The 21,426-nt window shown below is 42.7% G+C and overlaps 2 protein-coding genes across 2 annotated transcripts in view; one reads left to right on the top strand and one right to left on the bottom strand.

The window, feature by feature from the left end:
• The first annotated feature begins 10,754 nt into the window (after positions 1-10,754).
• On the top strand, positions 10,755-14,461 carry BHLHE22 (basic helix-loop-helix family member e22). Its single transcript, XM_055286236.2, has one exon. It carries the CDS (start codon positions 11,601-11,603, stop codon positions 12,771-12,773), a length of 1,173 nt encoding a protein of 390 aa, XP_055142211.1. The 5' UTR covers positions 10,755-11,600; the 3' UTR covers positions 12,774-14,461.
• Positions 14,462-18,592: 4,131 nt separating this feature from the next.
• CYP7B1 (cytochrome P450 family 7 subfamily B member 1) overlaps positions 18,593-21,426 on the bottom strand; it is a 208,610-nt gene continuing 205,776 nt past the window's right edge. The window contains exons 6-7 of the mRNA XM_055286234.2: positions 20,644-20,686; positions 18,593-18,649 (exon numbers count right to left, since the gene is read on the bottom strand). Of these exons, the coding sequence (XP_055142209.1) occupies positions 18,618-18,649; positions 20,644-20,686 (75 nt within the window). The 3' untranslated portion in view covers positions 18,593-18,617. The remainder of the gene's footprint in view (positions 18,650-20,643; positions 20,687-21,426) is intronic.

Genomic DNA, 21,426 nt, shown 5'->3' with positions numbered 1-21,426 from the left:
TTTTAATGCCCAAAGCCTAGGTAACAAAGCGACCCATAGGTAGTGAAACACACCTTGCAAGCAAGAAATGCAATTCCTGGCTGGAGCATCTAAGGGTTGCAGGGGACACATTGATCTTGTCAGCTACATTCGTGTGCATTGGAAATAACACTGTCAGCACAGCTCCTTCAAATTCAGATCACAATACATCGAGAGTTTATGTCTTTAGAGGTTAAGCAGTTAAGCATTCACAGAGATTTGTTACCCGTGCCATCACTTTTAAGTAACCTCCTAAAAATCTTTTAATAATTAATTGTTATTCTGAATGTCTAATGTTACTGTTAATAGCTTAAGTTGCATCTCATAATTTCACCTAACAAAGTGTTTCTAATAAATAATCATAGCAGAGTGAGGCTTACTATATTTTAGACTTTACTATGTAGCAGTCCAAATAAAGTAAAAATACATAGAAGAGGAAAAATATGACACAAAGAATAGGAAATTTCTCCAGGCCTTGTATTAAATGTGAATCTGAAGCAAGTAATGGTAAAATGTGAACTACAGACTCTTCATTTTTTCTAACCAGCTATCTTTGAGTTGCTGTTACTTTCATATTTTCTAAATTTTGTAATATAAACAGCAAACTTAATTCAGAAAAAAAAATCCACCATAACTGATTACCATAACCAAGATCACAGACATTTAAATCAAAAGTCACCTGAGTTGGAAAAGGTTTAAGTTTTTTCAATAAATTATTTTTTATAATGACTATAAAAGTTATATAGTACACAGAGGCTAGCTGGAGCTAGATACTTTACTGTACCTGAATTGCGGGGAACGCTTTCTGAGATATAAAGCTGACAATCAGACATCTGAGTATGACTGGAAAATAGCAGTCTCTGAAAGATTGAAGCGTGAATTTTAGTAACCTCGAAAGCAAAAACCATTGTTCTTTCACTTTTGAACCAGGATGTAGACTGAGCGAATTAAAACACATATACACATAAAGAGATAAAAGGGGTAAAATAAATGCCAAAATCATTTTGTCAAAGCTCAAAGTGTGAATTCTTGCTCTACAAAAATCTATATTTTCTCTGCTATTTAAACAACAGTTATGTGATCGTGCTAAAATATTAACATAAAATGGCTTAATTTACAAGGTAAAACTGAGTTACTCTACTGGAATTCAATAAAGTTACTAATTTTGCAATATGATCACCTTGCCTTTTAATGTTATAAATTTTCTTCAAAACTTAAATGACTAGTAAAGAAAGGTTGATATCAGTGGTTAAGTCAAAACAAAACAAATTGCTCATAAATGTCATGATTAATTTAAAACAAATTCTTAACCCAAATAACATGAAAGGAAATGGTTGCAGGCAATGGAATTTGGAGGAGGAGGGATAAAATTACAGAGTTCAAGTATTTAAAATTAGGAAAACTACTTTCAATATTTTTAAATAGAGAAGAGAATGAATCACGAAGCAAATGACCCAGGGGAAATATTAACACTTTTACTTATTTAATATTTTATTTTAAGCTTCTTTAATTGTTAAAAAAAAATACTATGCAAAACAGACAGTAAATATCTGTTGCCCATAATCCCTCTACTTCTTTGGAGAAGTATTTACAGTAATTTATGAAAAACCTCACTCTTGACCCTCCAATCCCGGTTCCCAGCAGTAATTAAAGTTACCAATAATTGTTCAGTAACTTTTTTCTTCTGCATGTATCCACCCACAAAAAATAAAATAGCGAGGAGCGGTGGCAAATAATTTTAACGGTTTTTTTTTTTAATCTGTGTTACAGCTGGTCCTGGGATAGCAGAACCATTCATCTGGCCTTTGTTGTTTACTGTGATCGCCACATGATTTTCAAAATAAGAAATGTGCCATCTCTTCTCTGATATGCTTTCGTGGTGGGATTTCGGCTGCTGGAGGTACCTTCTCTCTGCGCTCTGGTTTGCCTTCCCTGACCCTGGTCATCGGTGTGGTTCCCCCGCCAGCAGTGGCAGGAGGTCGGCTCAGCTGCCTGTCGATGCCCACTTCACAGTGATGAGATACAGATTTCTGGACCCCATGCAGTCTGCACAGTTGCTCACACCTCCTACCAAATGACCCAGGAAATCAGGAACTTTGCACCAGAGGACCCACTATGTCCTATTTTCAACATCCTGAACATCAGAAGGGGACACACACTTCTTTGAAAAAATACCAAATATGACCTTGTTGTATTTTACATCTTGCTTTTAAACTTAATTATGTATCAGAAATGGTTTTCCAGGTCAGTGTATATATAGATATACCACATTTTCTTTTTATAACAGCTTTTTAGGGAATGGAGGCTTCATAATTTATCATTTGCTTACTAAAGAACATTTAGGTTTTCATATTTTCTGCCATTTAAGAAAATCTTCATGCATCTATCTATATGTACTCATGCCATTCTTTCTGTAGGGTGGATTTTAGATGCTGGACTCCAAATCACCATCCCTCAGTTTTTGTACTAATTTTTACCACAACCATTTTCATTATAATTCCACATATATTTTTAAAATTTGGCCTATTTTAAAAACTGCCTTAATTCATATTTTCTTTTTATTAATGATCTTGAACATCTTTTTATCCATTGTTTGGACATTTATTTTTTTTCTGCTAATTGCCAGATTAAATTATTTTTCTATTTTTGTACAAGAGTTTCTTGTTGTTTTGTAGAAGCTCTTTGTATGTTTGATGTGTTTCTTTTCCCCCAGTTGGTCATTCGTCCTTCAACTTTCTTTGTGGTATTTTTCTTCAAAGAACAGAAATTGTAATTGTTTTGTGTGTACTTAAATGTGACATCCTTTTCCTGTGTGACTCTTTGGGTTTTGTCTTGCTTAGAAAGCCTTTCCACTCTAAGTCTATAAAAACTGTCTCTATAAAAATAGTAATGTATGGTTTCATTACTTAAAATGTATATCTCAATCCACACAGAACTGATTTAACTTTGATTTTAGTAAAAGAACAAAATTTAAGTAGAAATTATCTTCAAGCACTTGCAGAATAACGAAACTTGGGTCAATAAATAGCTGAGATTTAAAAAGAAAAAATAATTTAGACAAACCTGATTACCTTTCTTAATAAAAAAAATAACTAAATTAGTGGAGGGAAAGCAAGATGTGTAATAAATTTAGACCTTTGACATACAGTGTCTCCATCAATCTTGCATAAAAAAATTAATTCAAATTGGCTTCTTCAAGGTGAACACTGTCATCTGAATTGAAAACTGCCTGATAGATCATAAACAACGAAAATAATAATAGCATTGATGCATCTAGCCATAGGGAAGAAGAAACAAATATCACACTAAGATCAAGGATAGATCTGGATTCGCAAAGCTTTTATATTAACAATCTGGAAAAAATAAAGATAAATGAAGTAATTATTCATTTAAGAAATGTCACTAAACTAAAAAGTGCACTTTACACATCTGAACACATTATAATAGAAGATTGCTGTGAAGGATAGAACCCTAGTAGGATACCCAAATAATAACTGACTTGGAGCCAACCCCATGATCATTTCTCTATAAAGTTAGTTCAGTCGATTCACACTTACGGTGACCACTGTGTAACAGACTAGAGACAAATGCATTCAGTTTAAGACTCTGCAGGAAGAGCAATAGGGATACTCCTAACCAGAGAAAGGTGAGGCAGTGGTGGGTGAGGGCACTGTGGATGTGGAAATAAAAGTCAAAACAGCTATGGCTCCTACTCCCATGACCCTCAGACATGGCCTAAGCAGGGGAAGATGCTCTAAAATCTGCCAATACCTGAAAGTTGTGATAGAAAAAGTAAATAAATTCCAAGCCAACAATGACAATGAAAGGTGACTGAACTGGTTTAGATGAAACACAAAAAAAGCATAATAAAGTGTTGATGTTAAATTCACATATCATTTTAGTGTTTACACAGTGCTTTCCCGTAGTCTCATTTGATTAATACCCTCAGGTACCCTGAAGTAGTCAGGAAAGGTGTGATTAATAGATTCATTCTCCTCCCGAGGCTAAGCAGAACCAAAGAAATTGCCCAAGATTACATACTCTGCTGGGGATCTTTTATTTCTACTATACCTACTCCAACCATTGAAAGCAATTCACAAAGTGCAACCAGGTTTGGAAATATGTAAAAATTATACCTCAAAACTTTTTTATAAAAGAAAAGCAAACAGTATCTTCGTTAGACAAGTAATTTCCACATTCACTAAACACATGAAATACATTATTTGGCCTCAAGTCGACATACTTACTTTTCCGCTGCCTGCCTTCCTTTCATCCTTCCTTTATTCCTTCCCCTGCCCTTTTTCCCCCATGAGCATTCTTCTTGAAAACATGGGAAGCAACTCAAGGGAGTAAGAATGTTTAAATACATGTATTGCAAAACAATCTTTCTGGGAAAATCTCAACTTGTCATCCATGGAGGGAGTGGGAGATTTTTTTTTTTTTCAGAAGTACCTAAAGCCCAGAAGGCTCTTAAATTACTTTTAAGATTAACTTTAATACCTCCATGCCACCCACGTATAATGTCCATTCTCCATGTGGGCACTGTACTGCAATAGACAGGCAGCTTGGTTTGTCTGCCAACACCATTGGAAGCAAATGATGCCTGCCTTCAGGTAACTGGATGAAACATTTCATTAGAGAAATGTTATTTGTGTGTTAAGACACTCTTGTCATGATTCCTTGCAGCTGTTGATTTCCTTTTCACAAGACTTGCTTATTGCTGTGTAAATATAGCACACACATATATAGGTATACATATATATATATATACACTTGTGTGTGTGTGCGCGCGTGTGTGTATTTCCCTCGTGGACAATTCAATCAGTACAGTTTTCAGCCAAATAAAATAAAAAGTCAAGTTAAATCTTTCTTAAACATAAGTTAAAACGATGATGTGCAACAATACTGCATTGCTAGAATAGATCCGATGACCTCATCAAAGATGTTTGAGAAGATATCAAACGTATCCAAGTTAAATTTCAAAATTTAACTGTGAAAAGCTCTCTAGATAACCATCTGTTTATCTAGTTCCTCCTATATATAATCAACTTTCTTTCAAACAGGAGCTCTTACATTGACAGAATAAATGAGTCCAAATATTTGGCTTAATAGATCTTCACTTTAATTAATCAAATAAAATGAATATTTCAACTGAAGTAAAGTTTACATTTGTCTGTTTGATCTACAACTTTGAAGGATATTCATAATATTTTGTACACTACGAAAAGCATATCTACTTTTATTTTTATTTCAAGCAGCTGGGCTGTGTATACAATCATAGAGGAGAAATGCTTTTAATAGGGATATCATCTCTAAATTTTAGTGTATTTCAATCTTATTTATCAAAGGGAGAAAAGCTTGAAAAAATACTTCAGAAACATTTTAATGAAAAAGTATTAGGTATTTATGATTCTATTATGTGCTTTAAACTTTTGGAAAATAATTTAACTTCAGATGATATTTCAGGATCAGAATGTCTGAATAATGTTAACACATTTTTGTCATGATGTCTTAACATTAACACAGTAAGACATTCTGTAAGATTGCATGATGAGAAGACTTAGATAAAGTGAGAGGTTATTGAGACAAATGGGGCTAAATTATTTATTAATGTTGACTAGTGAAATGCAATGAGGAACTAGAAGATTTTATGTTTCCATGTATCACCACATCTTATTATTCTTTTTCTACCATATATGGTAAAATCACTCACCAAAAGTAAAACAGGGAACTATTTTATAAAATTATGTATTTATGATAAATTATAGAATCATATCTTATCATAAATTCACGGCATAAGCGTCTGAATCTATAAAATATATGTATGCATAAATATACAAATTTCTATTTACAAATAATTAGCTTCCAGGATTGTGTCTGATAACTTTTAATGATAATAAATGTCCATGTCAGATCATGTTTTGTAATCATAATCAACCTATCACTGAAAATTTTTGAGGCGTTTCTCATATTTGACTATTTCATAGTCAGCATTTCAGTATTGTCATCCAACGCTATATTCTCCTTATTACCAGGAGATGGCGCTGTGGGTTTTAAATCGCAAAGCTAAAATTCCCAAAGCCGCGCTGAATTTTCAGTTTCTTTCTTTCCTTAATTTGTGCACGCCAGGCAATCCCTAACAGTGTTTACCATTTTTTCCTCGAACAAGTTTAATGTCTAAAATTTTTTCAAATGGTTAATATTCTATGATGATAAGATTCCAGGGGAGAGAAGGGTGTGACACAAATAAGCATAACAGCCCCCTAAGGAGGACAACTGAATGAAGGAGTTGTCCCAAGTAGGCGAGGCGGTTATGAATTACTCATAAACTCTTCTTCACTAGTTTTGCTCTACCTCCACCCGCATGTCCTATATTGTTCTCTGAGGTTTCAGCAGTGATAATGCAGGCGCTAAGTTATTCGCTCACTGTACGGTCCCCCTGGCCTTCAAAGTCGCCAAGGTGGGGAAAGACCACTCAGGAGCCAGGTGAAACCCTCTCGGTGGGCTCGGGGACCCGTGTGTGCACCTCGCGCTGAGAAAGCCTCCCGGGACTCAGGGTTTGTCTTCAAGGTCTGTTCAAATTTAGGGTAACTCGTCCCCAAACAGTAGTGAGGACCAACATCTTTTCTGTAAAATAGATACAGACAAGGAAAATCTTTTCGAAAGAACGTTATATGAACAAGTTTCAACTTTTCCACAGTCAAATTTTTGGAATTGCCAAGCAACTTGGAAAGACTAGCAAGACGGGGGGGCCCTTGGCGCACTGCCAGGAATGCGCCAGCTCGCGCTAGTCCCCCAGCGTCGTCACCCTCGCTGTCCTCCTCCTCATGAGCCCACACATGTGGACCCAGTCTCTCTGCAGTGAGCTTTGTAGGACTCGGCAGCGAAGGAGATGAGAAAATACAGACGACAAAACGACGCCGAAAGGCTTGACCTCTGGGGCTTGATGGGCTGTAATCGCTCTGCCTCCGAGTAGATCCCGTGCTCCCAAATCCGTCGGGGGCGCAGTATGGTGAACTCCACACCTAGCCCCCTCAGCCGCGCGGGTTTCAAGCTGACCCAGGCGCCACCAGGCAGCCCCGGGTGGGCGAGTCAAGTGCAACTTCAAGGTCAATGTGCCTCTGACTGGGGCCTGGAGAGCTGCCAAGAATGCTGGGCTTGGAGCGCTGGGGTCGCGCCCCGCTACTGCGCCTTGGACCCCGCAGTGGAGGGCGCTGAGACCGCACCCTCCTCCCCGGGCAGTTTTCAGGAGAGGGTCCAGCTGGGGTCTCCGCGGTGGGGACCACAAACGATATTCAGGGTTGGATTCTTCCTCGGCTGGGGAAGCACAGCTGGCGGAGAATTCCCACGGCTCTCAGTGGATTCGCTTTTCCAGAGCTGTTCTCAACAAAAGTTGTCATTTTTGCCAAACTTTGTTTTTACTTTTTAGACTGTTCTGAAAGAGATAAATTGAAACACACAGAGAGACAATTTTCCTTCTCAGAAGATACACATAGCTACCCAAATTCAGACTTGTAACTTTTCAAACTAGTTAATTAAGTAATAAACTATTTATCAGTACTATAAAAATAACAAAGAGGAACTCCTGGCTTTGCTCTTTAGAGTAGATTATGTTCCGTTCTGATTTTACTTGGGTTCCTATCTCAAATTTCAAGCAAATATCAAGATGATCATTAAGAAATTTAAATAGTACCTAGAAATTAGTTTGGTCTGCAGCTCAATGCACTAATTTCAATGCGGTACTGCCTGCTGAATATTTTAAACTCCTTTCAAAGCAGTAGGTGTATTCCCTCCCGCAGTAACAAAACGATATTCATCTTTACACAAGGTGCTCTGGCGTTTATAATTTGGTACCCAACACCCGGCCGAGAATGTTCCCTTTCCTGATGCTTTGGCCAGCCTCGATAAGCCAACCAGCCCAGAACCAGGGGCGCTGGGCTGGGTGTTGCTCGGGGACGGCGCCCACTGCCCGCTTGGTCCCCAGGGTGTCCCGAGCTGCCCCCCGTACCCCTGCTGCGGGCAGAGTGGGGGCAGTCCTCTGCCTCTGTTTCCCAACTGCTTTGGTAACTCAGTGACCCTCTGTGAAACTGCAGAGTCAGAGGACTTCCCTTCCGTAGTTTTCATTCTAAGCGGTCATCTGTGAGTCGGAAGATTTCGCCCTGGCCTGACTTCCCACCCTTTCTGCCCGCGCAAGCCGAAAGCGCTCATGTTGGCTTTTCCTTTGCCACTTTTCCAACTGGCCAGTTCCATCAGGAGCCCGGATCCTTGCCCAGCTTCTTGGCGGAGCCAAGTTCGAGCGCACAGATTTCCCGAGCTCCAGCGGCCAGGGGGCACTGTGTGAGCGGCTGACGTCACCCCTCCGCCCGGCCGAAACCAGGCGGCGGGAACCCACACAGTTGAGGAGAGGGAGCCGAGGCCGTGACTTAGGGCTGGCGACGATTAAACCAAGTAACGAGACACCGGGCAGATGTGTTTTCATTGCCCTGTAAGATAAATGCAGTGTTAAGTGCCTGACAACTTCCCAGAAGCAATCAGCAGAAGTTTACGAGTGCATAATCCTCAAAGACCATTCCCCAACGGTTGTTATAAGGCCAGTATTTAGAGCTTCCATAAATTCTTCGGCCGTTTCCCAAAGCAAAGTTTTCAGCGACTATTAAGCAGCCACCTCCTCCGGGAAGACTAGGGGGATTTTCTTGAATTACAAAAGGAAGAGGCTTTTGGCTCCTACCGAGTAAAATGAAGTTGTGCAAAAGTTTGTTCCAGAAGCTTGGATGGCCAGGGAGAGGAGGGAGGTGGTAGGAGGTCGTGGAGATGGGGTCGGGAAGGGCCACGAGATGCGCTGAAGTGTTTGTCGTCTAAGGGCGAAAGACAAAGGTCCTGCGAAGATCCTGGGTCTAGCTGAGCTGGCAGGGCCTTTGCTGCCCTCAGTGTCGCCCCTGCTCTGCCATCTCGGCTCTGCCGCTCACAGCCCCGCATGGCGCCCCCCACCAGTCCCTGACATGATCGATCCTTCGCCCTTCAAATGTCCACTTCGGGCCGGCAGGAATCCTGGCGCCCTGCGGAAGGTGGCAGCCCACAAAAAGGGCAAGCTGGCTGGAGAACTAAGTCAGACACTGTGAGATGTGTCTCCACTCTGCCCAGAGCCACGACCGGGCCAGCCTCTGCCCTCCCGAAAGTGACCCAAGGACTTTGATAAGTTAGCGTCATGCATACACGACCCACCTATGTTTAGAGAGAATCTTTATGATCCCAGTGAAAACAAAGCTGCTAATTGAAAAACAATAACACTAGCGTATCTTTAGCTTTCTAAAGGGAGGGGTTAACAGCCGGAGGAGGGACGGTGGGAGGGGTGCGGCGAGCGAGGGGCTGCCCTGCACGTAAACAGCCTCGGGGTCCCAGACGAGACACGTGGGACCGCTCAAGCCTGCAGAACCCCCGGTCTCGGTCCCAGGCACAAGAGCCTCCCGTAGCCCCGCCTGATCTTTCTCAGTCTTTAGGTTCCAGGACATCCAAAGGAGCGTAGGTAACCGACGTCTACGTAGTATTTCTGTCCCCGGAAGACTGTATCTCAGGGAATTATTATGGAAAGATACTGCTGGGCCCCTTTTCATCCTTTCCAGGTGAAAATACAGACATTTTTGTGTCGCCCTCACCCTTCCTTTATGAAATAAGGTGCCCAACTGTTCTGATATTACCATTCAAAAACAGGTTCTGTGGCGAACCTCATTTGTGAATCTATTACAGAGATTAATAGATTATTTCTCCTTTTTCAACTAATTCTCAGTGGGGAAATTTAACCATATGGTAAGGAGAGAATTAGAATTTCATCACATTAGAGCGAAATGTAATGAAAAGAGTCCAACACCTGGGGCCAACTCCGAAAGCCACAATTAAAAGGTTTTTAATGAAACCAGAGAAACCAAAAATTGCATAGTCTTCAGTAATCCTGCCATATAAGAAAGAGTTATTGGAAGGTGTTGGGAAATATTGTTTTTACTTATGTCATAAGGATGAAAACCAGCTGCTAAATACCATGTGTACCCAGAGACCGAACTCAGGAGTGAGAGGACCGCGTGTACCAGTGCCCATCCGGAGAGGAGCACTTGTTTTTACATTCTCCCTTCCCGAACCCTCCAAGAACAACCGAGGCTGATCCAGATGTCCTTAAATGGCTTCCGGGTAAATAAATATGCATAAATGCCTCACTTGGTGTGGGAGCGGATTTGACTCCTGGTGAAGTTGACCCTTGAAGCAATCAGATTTTCATCGTAAGGAAAGTTTGAGAAACCAGTTTGTTTTTGTTTGTTTCTTTTTTTTTTCCTGTTTAGGAAATTGTGTACTTCACAATTACCATCACTGTAACAATTATTTGGAGACCACTGCAAAATCACTCCCACCCCACCTTTAAAAAAAATGGGCTGCATGATCACTTGCTCTTCATTTTGCTTTTTTCCCAATCTGGGTAGGAAATGGGCAGTGGGGTGTGTGGAAACGAGGCAGAGTGTTCGGGGGGACGACTGCTTTGCTCTCTGACTAGCTGAAAATCTAGAGTGAATTTTGGGCAAGCCAGCTGGGACACCACCTTCTCTCGGAAGGTCCCATCCCCAAATCCAGACCAGTCATCCTACGAACAGGGGTGGAGTATAATTCTCGCCCGGAAGGGTAATTTAGCACAAGCTGAGACAGCAGTGGCGAGGGAAGGGCAGTGGGGGGTGGGGTGCGGTAGGTGGGGGCGTCTGCTTTCCACAGGACTCCCAGGCTTCGCCGCCGATCTACAATTTGCTGAAGGAGCAAAGAACATCCTCGGCTCTAAGTAGGGCTTTTAGTGTGCTCATTGATGAGTGAAAGTCGCCACACATGTCAAGCTAAAGGCAGTTGTTGGGTTACTAACAGGACCCAGCGCCTTGCAAACATATGCGCTAAGCTGTGTATACAGATGGCAGGCAGAATAATGGAGCAGGCGCCTTTTATAAAGCTCTAGCTGCTGCCTGTCTTCAGACCTGGGAAATGAAACTATTCAGACTCGCGGCCAGATAGCGCCTGCGATTGTTTGTTACCGTTTTAATCCTATTAATTAAAACGTTAACCTGATTGGGTAGAAAGCGCTGTCCCAACAGGCGAGTCTTCTTCATAATAACCTACTCAGAGATAATGATGTAAAAGACTCCCCCGTCTGTGGCGGCGGCTGGTTGATGGGTCCGGAAATCTCTTGAAGGTGAATCCAAGCAAGATAAACGGTGCGGAGAGGAGGCGCGGGGCTGGGCTCAGAGCGGCGGCGGCGGCGGCTCCACTCCCTCCGCGCCCACCCTCCCACCATGCGGGGCCGCGGCCCATGGTGAGCCCCAGCAGCCAGCACCATCGGCTGGAGACGAAGAAGAAGAAGAAGAGGAGGCGGCGAGCGCGGGGGAAGGCGAAAAAGAAAAAGAAAGAAGGGGAGAGGGCTGCCGGCAGCACCAGGACCGACGCGCGCACCAGCTCCGGAGCCCAGCTCGCGCGCGTCTGTGGGGCCGCCTGACTCCGGGGCCGAGGCGGCGGCGGCGGCAGCGGGCGCGGCGGCCCGGGCTGCGCGCCGGCGCGGGACCATGGAGCGCGGGATGCACCTCGGTGCAGCGGCCACCGGCGAGGACGACCTCTTCCTGCACAAGAGCCTGAGCGCCTCCACCGCCAAGCGCTTGGAAGCGGCTTTCCGCTCCACGCCCCCAGGCATGGACCTGTCCCTGGCGCCGCCGCCTCGGGAACGCCCGGCGTCCTCCTCCTCGTCGCCCCTGGGCTGCTTCGAGCCGGCTGACCCGGAGGGGGCAGGGCTGCTGTTGCCGCCGCCTGGAGGAGGCGGCGGCGGCGGCGGCGCGGGAAGTGGCGGCGGCGGCGGCGGCGGCGGCGGCGGCGGCGGCGGGGTGGGTGTCCCCGGGTTGCTAGTAGGTTCAGCCGGCGTTGGGGGCGACCCTAGCCTGAGCAGCCTGCCGGCCGGGGCCGCCCTTTGCCTCAAATACGGCGAAAGCGCGAGCCGGGGCTCGGTGGCCGAGAGCAGCGGCGGCGAGCAGAGCCCCGACGACGACAGCGACGGTCGCTGCGAGCTGGTGCTGCGGGCCGGAGTAGCCGACCCGCGGGCCTCCCCGGGAGCGGGAGGTGGTGGCGCGAAGGCAGCCGAGGGCTGCTCCAATGCCCACCTCCACGGCGGCGCCAGCGTCCCCCCGGGGGGCCTGGGCGGCGGCGGCGGCGGCAGCGGCGGGGGTAGTAGCAGCGGTAGCAGTGGCGGCGCCGGCGGTGGTGGTGGCGGCAGCGGCGGCAGCAGCAGCAGCAGCAGCAGCAGCAAGAAATCCAAAGAGCAAAAGGCGCTGCGGCTTAACATCAATGCCCGAGAGCGCCGGCGGATGCACGACCTGAACGACGCGCTGGACGAGCTGCGCGCGGTGATCCCCTATGCGCACAGCCCCTCGGTGCGAAAGCTCTCCAAGATCGCCACGCTGCTGCTCGCCAAGAACTACATCCTCATGCAGGCGCAGGCCCTGGAGGAGATGCGGCGCCTAGTCGCCTACCTCAACCAGGGCCAGGCCATCTCGGCTGCCTCCCTGCCCAGCTCGGCGGCTGCAGCGGCAGCAGCTGCTGCCCTGCACCCGGCGCTCGGCGCCTACGAGCAGGCAGCCGGCTACCCGTTCAGCGCCGGACTGCCCCCGGCTGCCTCCTGCCCGGAGAAGTGCGCCCTGTTTAACAGCGTCTCCTCCAGCCTCTGCAAACAGTGCACGGAGAAGCCTTAAACACACCCCCGAAAAACACAAGACCGACTCAAAATCTAGAGGAAAGCGAAAAGCTGCTCCCCACCCCTTTATTTTGGTCCTCTCGTAGTTGTGAAACACTTGCAGAGCAAACAAAGCAGAGGCAAGAACTGAGAAGTATCAGAGACAAACGGGACTTTTAGCCTTGACATCCCCAGAATCTCGGTCTTTGGGGTGGGGAGGGAGGGAGGAGGGAGGTGGAGTTGGGATGGAGTATGGATGTCTTTTTTTTCTCAGAAAAGTGGCAACTTTGGTGGCAGCCTAGACCGCGAGGAAGTGGAATCTTCCTTAAAGGTGAAAAATAAGTTGAGAAGTGGTGCTTGGTTATTAAGACTGGAGAGTGTTTGAATGGCAAAATACTAATCCTACTAATAATTGTGGATTTGGCTAGTGCTGAGGGGGAGAGGAGGAGTTAGGGGTTGGGTAGCATGAGAGATGGAATATTCATTCAGACAAATCAGAAAGGGCACTTGAAAATAAATTTTGATTCTGAGCCAGGAGAAAAACTTGAAATGTTGACTTAAGTGAGGGGGAAATAAAACCCAGAGAGAGAGAGAGAGCGAGAGAGAGAGACATGTTGCTATGAAAGACTTGTATTTTTTATTGTCTCTGAACTTTAATCCTGTGAAAATGCTCAAAGTTGTGGCGAGAGTGATATGAAAAAACTGACTGTGGCTGAAAGAATTGCATTTAAAAATATTTATGTGCACCTTGTTACTTTCTACTCTGCGATGATGTATTAACAATTCATGCTATTTATTTGTTATTCTTCAATGACCCTTCCACATCAACAGTATTTATCATGTGTTAAGGTCATGGGTCTCGTGCAGATTTTTTTAATGCCTCTAAAATTGTTTTATAGATTACTTATACTGTGTGCCAAGTGTTTAAAGGTTTATTTGCCAACAAGTATGAAGAGAAATATTGATGTATCTAAGCTGCTTAGGTTTATGAAAGGTCACCTGGATATTTTCAGTTGCATCATCCCTGTATTTAAATTGAGCTTTAATAAATTGCTTCAGTCCAAAAATTACAGGAGAGGTGTATTCTTAATTGATGAATGAATTGATCTCTTTTTTGAAAGGGGACTCCTTTACATTCCAAAAGGGAAAAACATCACAGCAATAGATCCCATACGTAAGAACATGCTAAGCAAATATTTTTCCAGGCTGTGCTGTGCATTTTTAAAAGGTCTAATTTAATTGCTTTTAATATATATGTACATATATAAGTTATTTTAACTGTGGAGAATTATTTAAGTTAAAAGACTGGTTTGATTTGCCTATGGTGTGAAATCCTTTGTTATTTTTCTAAAAAAAAAAAAATTTAAAAAGAAATAAAACTAAGGAAGAACAAGAAGCTATTTACCCAAAGTGAGCTTTCAGTTTTAGTTTTGCATGGCTGTTTGACTGCCTTTCCGCCCTATGAAAATCAAGAAAATCTTTTTTAAAAATGGAGTCCTGCTATTTTCCACTCCTTGCAGATAATACAAATTCAGTTTGTCAGGTTGGATGGTGAGTTGGGAGCTGTGATGGATCTGTTGGCGGGTTTTGGATGTGTAAAGAATGATATATGTATTAAATAGGTCAATCAGACTATGACAGCTATGTATGACCATTTGTATGTGTATCTATGTCAGAAAGAATCTTTATTAAAATATTTTGATCAAACATTTTATTATGCTGTGCTTTGTGGAAGAAGCAATCACCTCTCTTCTGTGTTACTCTTTGCTTGAAAGGTAACAAAAAAGAAAGGAGTTTCAGAGAAGGTGGAACTAAAGTTTTTGCAGGGATGCACAATTAGAAGTAGCCCTAATTTACTTGTTTACTTGTTGTAAGGAGGAGAGATGAATGGGGTCAGTGGTGAAACCGAGAAGAGATTCCAAGTTTCTGGCTACTGGCATGAACTTTGAAGGCCACATTCTCCCTGGAAATCTTTTTCCACTTGTATGGCATTGCTAACCATGCCAGGGCCCGTCAAAGAGGGTAAAGTCAAGAGTTTGTCATCAAAATTTCTACCTCCAAATGCCTGAAGGGCAAGGAAAAAAATGGACTTGGATTCTCTGAGTGCTGATTTCATTGTGGCTTTCTACTTTTTTGTGATAAAAAGAATTAACTGGGTTGAATCATATAAGCATACACAATGCCCATAGAGATGATCACAACTTAATAGTGTTGCTTGATGATGAGATTTTTAGGTTCCATGTTTGGATTGATTTAGACTTTGATTCTGTTAAAGAATGACTGTTGAGACTTGTATTTTGACCTTTATATTGCCCTCAAATATAGAAGGCGTGATTTTTTACTGTGGCGCAGGTTGCAGAGATAGTAGTGGTGGTGGTGGTGCAGAAGTTAGATGTTTCCTCTGTACCCAGTATACTAAATGCATTTTTGTCTATACAGCCTCTGCTCATAAAGATATCCCTAAATGCCATCTAACTTAGTGGGGGGTGAGGAAGGATATTTTCTGCTCCACTTGCCATCAAAAAAGATTAATCAGAACTTGTAACTTTTCAGAAAACATAACAGCAAAGGGCCTTGAAGCTGGAGCCCTCCCAGACTGGGAGTGAGGGCAGAAGGAGGGAGGAGACCAGGGCAGCCCCCAGGCAGGAGCCGACCCGTCTCTCAGCATTTACCAGACAAAGCCTGGGTGCGTCTAATTATGATTATTAAAACAATTTCCATGACGATGTCTAATATTATGTTAATTTGAAAACAACTGTGTATGAAAACTGTCGACTATAATACCTAAATTCATTTAATGAAACACATCGTTAAGGCAATTAAACCTCCTGGATGTGATTAAGAAACATAATTACGACACTGTTCTGCACCATAATTGGGTGTCTTTAATCAAGGGGTAAAGTGATCAGCAACACAGCCATTAGTTTGTATTGTTCTGGCCCTGCTGTCCATCATTCTGATTAGGAATTAACCACAGCCACCACCAGTCAGATTTTTTTTTTTCCTTTTGCATATTAACATTGTAGGGGACACATTTGCTGCAAGATTTACTGCTTAATATTTCTCATTATTAGAAGGCCTTCTTGAAATACTTCCTCTGCAACCTTTGTACTGTTCAACTATTATTAAAAATTGTACAAAATAACGCATCTTGAACTTTAGGGAAAAAATAAAGAAATGAGAATCCTCCTCTCTTTAATCACTCAGCTTTCAATCTTAGTCCTGAAGGAGACTTGAAATGGATGGGGGTGGGGATAGGAAGATATTGAGAATAAATTCAAATGTCATATGAATAGGCATAATTATTTAATGTATTAGGTTTATTAACATTTATTTTCATTTTGATGATTTTAGACAAATCAACCCTCTTTCCAAACCTAGGAATTGGCCAGCCTGTGGTTTTAGCAATTAACATGGGACATCTGGAAGAAACAGGAGAGGAGTTTTGTGTGGTTTACTTGCGTGATCCTCCCTGCCCTAACTCCAACCTTTCTAAACGGTTTTCAGCAGCAGCTTTAAGAAAAGGAAGCCAGTGATTGGAAGGACAACTCTTTCCACTCCCGATAAAGCCCTAGAGCTACTTTCTTTCTGGGGTTTGAGCCCTGAGTTTTGGCCTAGTCTGAAGAGTTAGCTCACACACCATTGACCCCAGCTGTCTGTCCAGTATGGAGCGCATAGTTCGGAAATGGGGGACTGAGCACCAGGGGAATCAGTGTGGTCTTGCAAAAGTCTCCTTGGGTCAGAGCAGATAGCCTGGTTCCTAAGACTGCAGCATGTGTCAGAATGCAAGTTTATCTTGGCCACCCCTGAGCTTGCTCTGGCATCCACCACGCCTTGGGGTGCTTCTCTCAGGCACACCCATCCCGCCAGTCCGATCTCTCTGCTGGTGTTCCTTACAGAGCTGAGAGTGGACAGATGAGGCCAAGCAAAAACTGAGTCCCACTGGCCTTTTATTCTCACTTAGGGTCCCATCGCCAGCTTCACACTGGGCACCAACATAAGGGTTAGCTTTGCCTCTACGATTGCAGGACCAGCAAATCATCATCTTCGATAGAGCTCTCTAGTTACCGCTGCTTCTCCCTTCCTGTGGTACGTATTTGTGTGTGTGTCTGTGTGTGTGTGTGTGTGTGCGCGCGCGCCCGCGCGCGCGCGAACTCGCACGCGGTCTGCAATGCCCTCACCAGTCCCCGCAGCTGGGCAACCCCTCCAAGATTCTGTGTTACGCTTAAATTCCTCTCCCTCCTATCGCACCCACCATCCATCCTTACAGCAGCGAGGCCGAGACTCACAGAATTCCCTTCTCCACCAACTCGCACTCTTGGTCTAGCACGCGGAAACCGAACATTTCTACGCGGCCCCGACCTTGCGATTGCTCCAGCATGAGTGGCATTGACTTTTCCAATGTAATGACTTATGAAAGATATAATCATGTGTTAAATTGAATCCTCCGTTTAACTGTTAATGGTGTGCTCTGGGCACATTTACGTATTAGATGCTATGGTAACTAATTACCACTAGTAAAAAAGGATAATACACTTCCCAGACTTTGAAAAATAATCATGAGTTCACTTCCCGGCTCGCAGCACATCGTGGCGGCCCTGCGGGGAGGAGCGAGGAAACGAGTGGAAACCCGAAAGTGTGCTCATGGAATGCAGGAGCTAATGAATCCTGGTCAGGTGAGACTACTTAGTCAAACCTTTAATGAAAATGTGATTCAGATGGAAAGGAGGAGGGGGCGGGAACAACTACACAAAGGTGCCTTTAAACAAAATTAAATTGCAAAACCTGAACATCAGAAACATGAATAGGTTTTCTTTCAACTAAAATGCAGGTAAGACTAAATTATCCACGTGCCAAGCAACTTTACGTCAATTAACATTTTTTTGTTGGGTGGGCAAAGTAAATGAGCCCGGCTCCTGCGCTCTCTGCATTGGCATGTGCAACTTGAAAGTCTCTGGATTTGCCAAGCCAATGAGCTGCAGGTTTATTTAAATTCGGCCTTTTAAATCAAACTTTAGACACAGTAGATGGAAGGAGGGAAAGAGAAGGGAAAACAAGGAGCCAGTAACTTCAGTTTAACAGTAGAAACAACTCTTAGGGTGAGAGTCTTTTCTGCCCGGCAAATCTCCGGCTCTTCTGATCGACTGGTGTTTAGAACCAAGATTCCAGTACACAGGGCTGGGCGGGATAACGCGGAGTGTGTTTGTGCTGGGACCTGGCAGGACTGGAGGAGGAAAGGAGCCGCCTTCCAGCAGGTCCAGCAGCCCTAGGTTGCAAACACACCAAATGACGTCCACGCAGCACTCGCGCCCACCGCGCTGTTTTTGCTTGCGCAGTGCTCCCGAAGGGATTCGGGATCCGCATCCGGAGGGATTCGGGATCCGTATCCGAAGAGCACCCCTTCTGTCAGGACTTCCCCTGGACCGACGTTTCCAGCCACCCCTGCGGGCGCAATTGTCCTTCAACCGCAAAGTTCCTTGGGACAAAAAGAGAACTTCAGGGGCTCTGCCTCAAACTGTCCTTCGAGGGTGGCTCGAGGATCGGGTTGTCCCCTGTATGGCAGCAGGCATGTGGGTTCACACGTAGCTGCCAGGCTTGTAAGAGACACCCCGCAGCCGCACCAAACCCGAGGCATCCGCGAAAGCGCCCCGGTTTTAAACCCCAAAGAGCTCCTCGCTTCCTCACGCGGCAGGGAAACTGCTCGCTTTCCCTGAGGTTAGATTTGGGTTAAATTCTACCAATTTTTCTAAATTACTCGTCTTAACAAATCCAGGAGACTGTTTCTTAACTATTGCAAAATTATCAAGTATACTAGAATGTGTGTGTGAATTTTCCTTCTTTCTCTTCTCCACTTTTCTCTAATTTAGGCAGTACAGAAGTACAGATTAGAGAGCTCTGAAAGAGAAATGAATGGGTTGGGAAGGTTAGACTGCAGAGGAAAAGAGGATTTGGCAGTTATCAATCCTCACCATCCCCAACCCCACTCCATATATGATGGACAAGGCTCACAAGTCACCACCATGCTTGGATGGGGAGTCGGCTTTAATTATGCACAATGTGTTATTCTCCTTTTCAGCTTGGGAAAGAGTTAATTCTTTCCCAAAGACCATAGTTGCCCTTGTCTCCTCAACCTGATTCAGAGATGCAATAAAATATGAAGCAAATTTATGGTCTGTTTCAAGCATCTTATTGCTGTATTTTTAAATTCATATATGCACATATAAGAACTATGATCTGTGAATAATTTGAAATGCTATAGAAGAATGATACATTTTAGATAAAACATAACCATATCTTTATATAATTGAGATTAAAATAAAAAAGAAAAATAGATTTCCAATGTGGACCAAACTGAAAAACTAATGACAGCCATAAACTGCTAACCAACCATAAATTAACATCTTCATCAAATGCTAAAATGGTATCAGTGGTTATATAAAGCAATTACTATTTCTCCTTGTAAGTTTTAGAATAAAGTTCAGAGATATTTAAAGGATCCATTATTTACAAATGTTTCTCAATCTTAAAGATTTCATTTTTTTAAATAGGAGGATGGTTGCATCTCAAATCTCCTGTTAATAGAGGTGTTTAGGGATGAGAATTTAAATTTAAACATAAAAATGTTTCATGGCCTAACCTCATTTTATACATTTATCCTGCTCTGGCAATTACTGAAGAACTTGGTGTAAGGATTTCTCTGTTACATATCCTTATCCACTTTTTGAAAAGAGATAAACAATCTCTGATTATGAGAGAGACTCAGTTTTTGTACCTAACTAGTCAAAATAATAAATCATGCATTGTCTAATCAAGTAAGTACAGCTACATTTGCCATGTGCAGTCTATTTCTGCAGTAGTACTATGGTCAAAATTCAGATGCCAGGCTGACTGAGTCGCTGCTCTCCATCTGAGATTTTGATGAAAGGAAATGATTTTCCTAAGCAGGCCTCCACAGAAATGTGAAGAGTTGGGAAAGAAGAAAGGCTATCTATCTATTAAATGCCTGATGTATCGGGAAGCAGGGTCAGTTAATACCTGCGTCTCAATAACTTACTTTAATTTCCTTTAGAGAAGCATCAGGCATACATCTCTTTAAAGTGTAGATTTCTTAAGAGAGTGAACTTAAGTAAAATCTGTAATTATTCAACAAAGTAAGCTCCTTTAAAAGTTTACAAAATTATGGTTTATGAAAGCAAAACAATTATTTGGCCTATGGAAGATGTGGGTAGCTCACACACTCAAACTATCCCTGCTCCTCTGTTGGATTTACAGCATATTGTCCCGTGGAGTAGTTGATGTGGATGATTATCCTCAAAGATCAAGAATTAACTAAGATCTTGGACTGGTTAAGTTCTAGGACCCCTCCTTAATTCAATTTTCTGCAAGCATTGTTTAGTCCAAGTACCTCCTTCTTGAAAAATAAAAACTGTTTGTAACTTTTCTTTAAGTCTAAACTTAGTTCAAAATAAAAAGTTTTTTAAAAATGTGTAATTGCTCAGTATGAAGGAAGTACTACCACATGTATAGTTTTCACTTATAAAACATTCAGTGATTACAAATACTTTTAACGGTATTCCATTTGATGTAGAAAACAAATACATTTATAAAACTTTAAATAAACTCATGAGTCCTTAGAATTATGGAATTGAAGTAATTTCATTCAAACCTTAATTTTAATATAAAAAAAGCATTTATTAAAAGGTTAGGTATCTATCAGGCAATAATGACACAGATTTTTTGTTAACTATGATGGCTAGTTCTTAGAAATAAAAGTTATGTGTAGTAAATATTCTCTTGCACACAAATAAGAATCTCCAACTAATATGTTTCATATTTAGAAATGTTTAAATTTGCCTTAATGATGAATCATTAGACAGTAATACCTTTACCTGTTATTTCCATTCCTCTAGTTTCTCCTGTGAGCACAGTTTGCTGTAAGGGAAGTAAAATACTTCATGATTATATCTCTGAACATTTACTTTTTGTGTAGTCTGTGATACATCATGTCTCTCCTTATAAAAGTAATTAACAGTAAATATTAAAAATAAACAATTAACAGTAAACAGTATCAAGCATTTTTCAAAACACACAGCACAGCCATTGGGCATTTTTTTATCCTGAAAAGAAAATACACATTATTATTCACATGATCATTGCTAATTCTGGAAGGTTCTGCAAACCTAGAATAAAGTTGAAAGCAAAAGATAATTATTTCACAGGTTACCTATTTAGTGACATAATTTATCCCAGTTGGTAAATAAACAATACTGAGCTGACTAGTTCAAACGAACAGGAACACCTTCTAGCCGACTTCTCACAGTCTCAGGCCAGTTCCTGTAAAATGTTAGTGACTCACACCAATGTCTCTGAGAAAAGCCCAGTGTCCCAGTAAAATGCTGTACATAGGGCTACTAAAAACCCACATTTCATTTTCATCACCAGCATTCTGTAGTATATGCTTTATTTACAATTTATTTTAGTTTTATGAACAAATAGAATACTGTCCAAATATTACCCAGCTTTATTCATTATCTGTGGTAAAGAGAAGAGATCTGCTGAAGACAAAGATTACATCTACTGAAAACTCTCTCCCATTTATTGTACTTATACTTCTGTCCACACTAATAGTGATTATTAAGAATTGTAACCTAGCAAGGTCAGCCTGCCTAGAA

This window comes from Symphalangus syndactylus, chromosome 7 (assembly GCF_028878055.3).
Source record: "Symphalangus syndactylus isolate Jambi chromosome 7, NHGRI_mSymSyn1-v2.1_pri, whole genome shotgun sequence".
NCBI classification, from domain to species: domain Eukaryota; kingdom Metazoa; phylum Chordata; class Mammalia; order Primates; family Hylobatidae; genus Symphalangus; species Symphalangus syndactylus.
The sequence above is the reverse complement of the archived record's forward strand: the minus strand, read 5'-3'. Positions and strand labels throughout refer to the sequence as shown.